This window comes from Harpegnathos saltator, unplaced genomic scaffold (genome assembly GCF_003227715.2).
Source record: "Harpegnathos saltator strain DR-91 unplaced genomic scaffold, Hsal_v8.6 scaffold546, whole genome shotgun sequence".
Classification (NCBI taxonomy): domain Eukaryota; kingdom Metazoa; phylum Arthropoda; class Insecta; order Hymenoptera; family Formicidae; genus Harpegnathos; species Harpegnathos saltator.
In genome coordinates this window covers 117,884-125,086 of record NW_020230367.1, presented here as the reverse complement: position 1 = coordinate 125,086, position 7,203 = coordinate 117,884, and the positions used below count along the sequence as shown (strand labels likewise).

Sequence of the window (7,203 nt, the reverse complement as noted above, 5' to 3'; positions counted from 1 at the left end):
GGATGTAGGAACGGCAAGGTAAGGACATAAACATTGGCGCGTTGTCCTTCCCTTCACCGCGCGTCGGCAACAGTTCCTTTGTCGACTGGGCAGTGCTCTCTAGCCTGAGCGGCTAGATGCTCCTCTCATAACATTTCGGTGCGCGCTCATTCCTCTAATTTTTGTCATTAATAACTCGCTAATTGTTGCGAATCTCACAAAACGATATGGGAATTTTATATTTGTCTTAACCCGCTCTATGTCTCCACGAGCTCTGCCAGGTTAGTTATGAGACACCCTGTATATTCAACATTCAAATAATATATTTGTAGGGCCGGAGAGCGCGCGGCGACATCTGGCGCGCGCGCGCGAGCGCGCACGGCATCCGCTCACACTCCACACACAGGAGGTTAAAGGAGACACGCGCACCCGTGCCCCTGATCGCCGTGCACGTGACGGACGAGCGACGAACCCTTGCACACCACGACCGAGGACGCGAGAAACTGAGTGACTATCGAGTAGGCGCAAGAGAAACTTTATTATTTTCCTGTGTCGAACCAAAACAGCACGCACGCAAAGACAGGAAAAGGCGATGCACTATCACGAGCCAAGTGGCTCGCATGCAAAACGAAAAACGCTCGCTAGGACAAATATGACTAAGTAACGGCAGGCGCCGATCACGCAACGACACCGTGAACGCGCGAAAACAAATGCACGGCGCGCACGTGATCGCGCGAAAACAAACGCACGGTACGCACCTGGACGGGCGTTGCGTGGAAGGCACGCGGGACGCGAAAGCGCACGGCGAGAATGCGCTCGCGGAGGACCCGCGGCGATGGCCCCTCGCGTAGGCAACGAGACGCACTAGCGAGAATGCACACGATGGAAGCACTTGCGGAAAAGCACGCTGCGGACACTCGTGGTGACGTACGCGATGTGGCACACTCGCAGTAATGTTCGTGACAGGGCGAGATTCGCTGACAAACGACAAAAGACGAGACTCACCCAGGAAGCGGTGGCCTGCACGCGACGGCGGGCAGGCAGATGCAGGTCGGCGATGCAGGCGAAGGTACGAAATGTCTGTTGCAGTCGTTGGCGAACTGCTGCGGCGGCCAGCGCGGCATCGGTGTGCACAAGCGAACGTGGTGTGCGTCTAAGTTCCTGCCGCACACAATCCGCGGATGAGAGCTGCTGCACGCGATGCGCGGATGAGAGCTGTTGCACGCGATGCGCGGACGAAAGCTGCTGCACGCGATGCGCGATGAAAGCTGCTGCACGCGATGCGTGGTGAAGAGCTATTGCGATGAGCACGACTGTTCTCGGCGGCGAACGAAATCAGACTCTCTGGTTGAGAATGACTGTGCACGACGACAGTCGGAACCAGACTCGCTTTGCAAGTACAGGACGACTCGCGAGCACGTGATCGGGGGCTCAGAACAACGCCCTCGGTTGAAGCACCTGCTTGCGGCGGCTGAGCGACGACGAATTCGCGGGCGTCGCCGTAGATGGCGGGAGAGGATCGACCGCCATATTCACTCCCCCCTAGTTCCTTGCGGGGGAGCAAGGAACGAAACACGCTTGACCTTACGTGAAGGTTCCTTGTCCTGGCTGGCAGGCCCAGGGGCATCCTTGCTAATGGCAGGCCCGGAGGCGTTCTTGCTGGTGGCAGGCCCGGGGGCATCCTGGGCTGTATCCACTGGAGCGAAATAGGCCGGTTTGAGACAATCTGCCGAGACCGTATTTTCTGCGTCGTGGACCCTGATGACGACGGAGCAGTCGTTGAGACGTCTAATGACCTCATGTGGGCCTGAGTAAGGCGGCTCCAGCGGTCTGCGAATGTACTACACTCGTTTGAACACGTAGGTACACGTGTCGATGTCCTCGAGCCGGAATGTCCGTGGCACGATGTGGTGGACAGCTGGAACGGGCCTGATGTCTCGGATGAGTCGTCGGAAGCTGGTCAGGAAGGCGCGCGGGCAGGATGGCCGGTTCTCCATGACGAAGAACTCTCCGGGGATTCAAAGAGCGGTGCCATATATCATCTCCGCCAGAAACGCTTAGAGATCTTGCTTGGCGCATATGCGCAGCCCGAGGAGGACTGTCGGCAACAGATCTGGCCACGGCGACTGCGGGCTATACATGAGCGCCGCGTTGATTGAACGATGGAGCCTCTCTACCATCCCGTTCGACTGCGGATGGTACGGAGCGGTCCGAATGCGCTTGGCGCCCACTAGCTGCGCCAGAGCCATGAAAAACGCCGACTCGAACTGGGTGCCCTGGTCCAACGTGATCGTGAGCAGCGTACCGTAGTGGCAGACCCAGTTGTTGTAAAAGGCTGCTGCGACCGTCTCCGCCTAGATGTCGCGCAGCGGAACGACGATTGGCCACCTGGAGAAACGGTCGATGACAGTGAGGCAGTACTGGAAACCTGCAACTAGCGGCAGTTTAATCAGGTCCACGTCGACGTGGTCGAACCGGTTGTCTGGAGAGGCAAAGCTGCCCAGGGCTGAGCGGTTGTGCCGGAGGACCTTGGCGCGCTGGCACGGCTCGCACTCACGCGCCCAGCGTGCGACGTCCTTCTTGATGCCAAGCCAGAAGAACCGCTGAGACGCTTCCCTCATCGTGAGACAGCCACTGGGGTGCAACAGTCCATGGACCACGTTAAAGGCCTGCCGGCGGAGCGAGGACGGCAGGTACGGCCGGACTCGGTCCGTGGCATTGCTGCAGAGAAGATCAGGTCCCTCGATGGACAGACGCTGGAGCGGCACCGAGACGTTATCCTGAAGGTGCGGCAGCTCGTCGTCGTTGTCCTGAGCCTCTGCGATGGTGGCGGCGTCTAGGATGGTCGGCATGCACGATGTCTCATATCCTGCCCCTTTACGTAGTCGAAGGTGACCTGGAATTGGAACAGGTAATCTAGCTGCCGCGGTGACGCCTTGTCCGAACGCTGCTGCGGAGCGAAGATGATCGGCCGATGGTCGGTGCGCACCAGGAATGAGCGCCCCTCTAGAATCCGCTGAAAATACTTCACGGCCGCAATGATAGCTAATAGCTCTCAGTCGTACGTGCTATAGCATCGTTCAGCCTCGCTGAATTTGCGGGAGAAGAAACCGATCGGTCTCCAGCCATCATTCTCGCGCTGCTCCAGGGCAGCGCCTATGGCGGTGTCGGAGGCGTCCGTGGTGAGGGCTAGCGGAATGCCGGAGGAAGGCGGGTCCGACAGCCGCGGCGATACTTCTCCGGCATGCCTCGAAAGCGCTCCTGGCGTCGTCTGTCCACGGCACCTCTGATCGGTTCCTCTTTTTGGCGCCTCTGAGGAACTCGTGTAAGGGAGCTTGAAGTTGCGTAGCTCCGGAGATGCAGCGCCTATCAAAACTGAGCATCCCCAGAAAACTGCGTAGGTCGGCCACCGTCCGCGGCAGCGGGAAGTCTCGGACTGCCTGGACTCGATGAGGCGGCGGACAGTATCCCTGTTTGGAGACTATGTACCCCAAGTAGACGACCTAGTCTTGGCCGAAGACGCATTTGTCCAGGTTGATGGACAGACTTGCTCCGCGTAGAGCGTCGAAAAGCTGGCGCAGATGCTCAAGATGCTGTTCGTGTGACTCTGACAGAACCAGAAGGTCGTCCAAGTAGCAGTGCACGAAAGGTAGGCCTCGCAGCATCATGTCCATGACACTGTCCGTGGCACTGAAACATTTGTGACGCGTTCCTGAACCTCAGAGGCATCTCCAGGAATTCGAAGAGGCCGAAGGATGTGGTGACGGCAGTCTTCGGAACGTTCTCCGAGGTGACGGGCACGGAGTAACCCCGCTCCAGGTCTATCGTGGAGAAGATGGTGGCCCCGTAGTAGTCCTGCAGGAGGTCTTCTATTTTGGGGAGCGGATACCGGTCTGGCGCGGTGCCGGCGATAGTCCCCTGTAGCACGCCATCCTCCTGACTTCTTGCGAACTAAGTGGAGCGGACTGGCCCACTGGCTCGAAAAGGGCCCGACGATGTCCCGAGGGAGCAGCGCGTCGAACTCCAACTTAGCGGCGGCGAGCCGGGCGCCACACAGACGGCGAGGTCGCTCGAAACACGGTAGCCCCGTGGTCACGATGTAATGTTGCACTTCCCCGTCATCCCTCGGCGGGGAGGCACGATCGCAAGTAGACTGGTCCGTGAACTCCGCCAACATGCGCGTGTAGCGCACCAAGTTGACCCGTTGGCACATTGATCCCCCGTGCGATGGCGATGCTGTGGACTCTAGCCCAGCCAATGACTCCTTGCGTCTGCAGCGAGGTCACAGAGTCCAAGAGGCGACGGCCCCCGACGTCCACCAGGAGACCGTAACGCGCCAGGAAGTCGGCTTCCAAAATAGCGGTCTAGACGTCCGCCACGACAAACCGCCATTCGAAGGCTCGCCGAAGCGCCAGGTCGAGCACCAGGGAGTACGTCCCGTAGGTGGCTATAGGCGTAGCGTGGCGGCAAGAAGCGTGGGCCTCTGTGTTGATATCCTGCTACGCACCTTCTTCTTCGGCAAGAGGGAAGTCACTGAACCTGAGTCCACGAGGAACTTCATCCCTGTCACTCGCTTGTAAATATGCAGTCGGTTTTCCGGGATCGGTGCCTCTGTCCGCAACGAATGCTCCAGCGCGGGCGCGATCAGTTTCCCGGAGCGGAGGATGAGACCGAAGAAGAACCGTAGTAGGTGCACGGCGTCACTCACCGCTGCGCATCGACTCCCCAGCGTCGGTGATAATGGCACAGTCCGGCGGCAGACATAGGCAACGGCGACTGGCCGCGCGGCCCGGAGCGTCTTCCTGACGGAGAGCGTGGGGCGGCGTTGTAACGGCACAAAATTTTTGAGTCGTTATGCTGACTGCCGCTGAACATCACGCGGCAGTCAGCAAGCGTTCACACGACCGCGGCCGAACGACAGACAGCCACGCTCGGGAACCTTCGGCTCCCAAACGACACTCGCGGCGTCGCCGACAAAATAATTGGCGCTGGCCGCATCTTCACGATTAATTCTGATCAAATTCGGAATTATCACCGATCAATATCCGGGGAAAACTGAAGCTAAAAATTCCTAGGTATATAATCCCGGCAGATTTTTTACGAGGGATAGTCTTCAGAGTTCCGTTTCAACAGATCGTTTTTCCCCAAAAAATGTCAGAGAATCTACAGAGAAGCTCCTGCAGATCACGTAAGTAATCTACCAGGCCGCCATCATCGGCGATTACGATTATGTTTCGCCTTTTGCGGTATAGAGATCGAACGGCGAGTTTGTCGTTGCTCCGGTGTGTTTTCCGGAACGATCTCCCGTCCTTGTACCGTCTTTGCGATATAGAGATCGAACGGCGAGTTTGTCGTTGCTCCGGTGTGTTTTCCGGAACGATCTCCCGTTCTTATGCTGTCTTTGCGATATAAATCGAACGGCGAGTTTGTCGTTGCTCCGGTATGTTTTCCGGAACGATCTCCCGTTCTTGTGCCGTCTTTTGCGATATAGAGATCGAACGGCGAGTTTGTCGTTGCTCCGGTGGGTTTTCCGGAACGATCTCCCATTCTTGTGCCGTCTTTTGCGATATAGAGATCGAACGGCGAATTTGTCGTTGCTCCGGTGTGTTTTCCGGAACGATCTCCCGTTCTTATGCCGTCTTTGCGATATAAATCGAACGGCGAGTTTGTCGTTGCTCCGGTATGTTTTCCGGAACGATCTCCCGTTCTTATGCCGTCTTTTGCAATATAGAGATCGAACGGCGAATTTGTCGTTACTCCGGTAGGTTTTCCGGAACGATCTCCCATTCTTGTGCCGTCTTTTGCGATATAGAGATCGAACGGCGAATTTGTCGTTGCTTCGGTATGTTTTCCGGAACGATCTCCCGTTTTTGTGCCGTCTTTTGCGATATAGAGATCGAACGGCGAATTTGTCGTTGCTTCGGTATGTTTTCCGGAACGATCTCCCGTTTTTGTGCCGTCTTTTGCAATATAGAGATCGAACGGCGAATTTGTCGTTACTCCGGTGTGTTTTCTGAAACGCTCTCGTAATTATGTTTTTTTTTTCGCTCTGCATCATATAGGATTCCGGAGAGGCAAGGACACGGCTACGTAGGACCTCGCCCCACCGACCGTGAACTCCGGTCACGCGGCCCGGCTATCGGCGCCTGCCGCGCCGCGATCCGAAACCCATCATATCCTGTAATAATACAAGAAAAACCCACGGCGTCCCGCTCTCCTGATAAAGGAGACAAAGATATTCATCTCGATTTACGCTTCGCCTGTGGGAGATTCGGCCGAATAAATAAAGAAACACGCGTTTTGTTCTCGCACCTCACTTCACCGATACGTTCTTATACTTAGACGCCGCGTGAGAGATAACGCGACGTGACGCGACGCGTTTTTATAAACGTTCTTGCGACCCGCCGTCGTGGCTCGTACCGAAGGCACGGCCTTTTAAAATCTAGCCGAATACACCGGCAACGCGCGTCTCGAATTCCCCGTTTCAGAGAACCGCTCGATTCTCCGTTACGATTAGCTATAGACTGCAGTTAACTTATGTCCGCATATTTATTTTGTGAACGCCTTGCACGGTCCGACGCCCGCAACATTACTTAATTGTCCAGCGAGTAAATTACTCTCTCGCGTTTGCGGGCACTCTTATACACAGCGACGATAGCGAAATAAAGCCGCGCGACAAAACAACACTCAAACATTGGGACACCGCGCAATAACACGCGGTCGCTACGTAAAGACGAGTAAGATTCATTTTCTATACACACACATTGACACTATTATTGACACACACACCTTCTCCTAAAATCTTTCCTGCGCTCGAATCGGAGCAAACGATCCGATGCACAGGGTCGGATCGACTAGAAAACCGAACCCGGAGGCACGACCGTTACAGCGTCAGTGGAAAGTGCCGACAGACAGTTCAGAATGTTGCGTTGCAGGGTAATTATGCGCGCCAGCGCGACCCTGATGGTCGCCAGTTCCGACGCTACGTCGGACTGCGGCGAGAAAGAACACGCGACCGAACACGTGGCGCATCGGCTGGGACGCTTGCACGCCGACCTCCGAGAAGTGGGCCCGTTCTCAAGCAGCTCGTCCGCTGCAGCGGCCAGTTCCTCCAGACCGTGAGACTTGAGGATCTTGAGGATCCGCTGGACAGCCACAGGCAACAAGTCAAGCCATTTGACTCGGATGACATCCTCGGAGACCCTGGCACCGGCAACTATGCGC

The 7,203-nt window shown here is 56.6% G+C and overlaps 1 protein-coding gene across 1 annotated transcript; it reads right to left on the bottom strand.

The window, feature by feature from the left end:
• Positions 1-2,036: 2,036 nt before the first annotated feature.
• LOC112589577 (uncharacterized) lies at positions 2,037-4,540 on the bottom strand. Its single transcript, XM_025303448.1, has 5 exons — positions 4,487-4,540; positions 3,592-3,897; positions 3,215-3,449; positions 2,408-2,995; positions 2,037-2,317 (listed from the first exon to the last, which is right to left on the bottom strand). Exons 1-5 carry the CDS (start codon positions 4,538-4,540, stop codon positions 2,037-2,039), a joined length of 1,464 nt encoding a protein of 487 aa, XP_025159233.1.
• Positions 4,541-7,203: the final 2,663 nt, after the last annotated feature.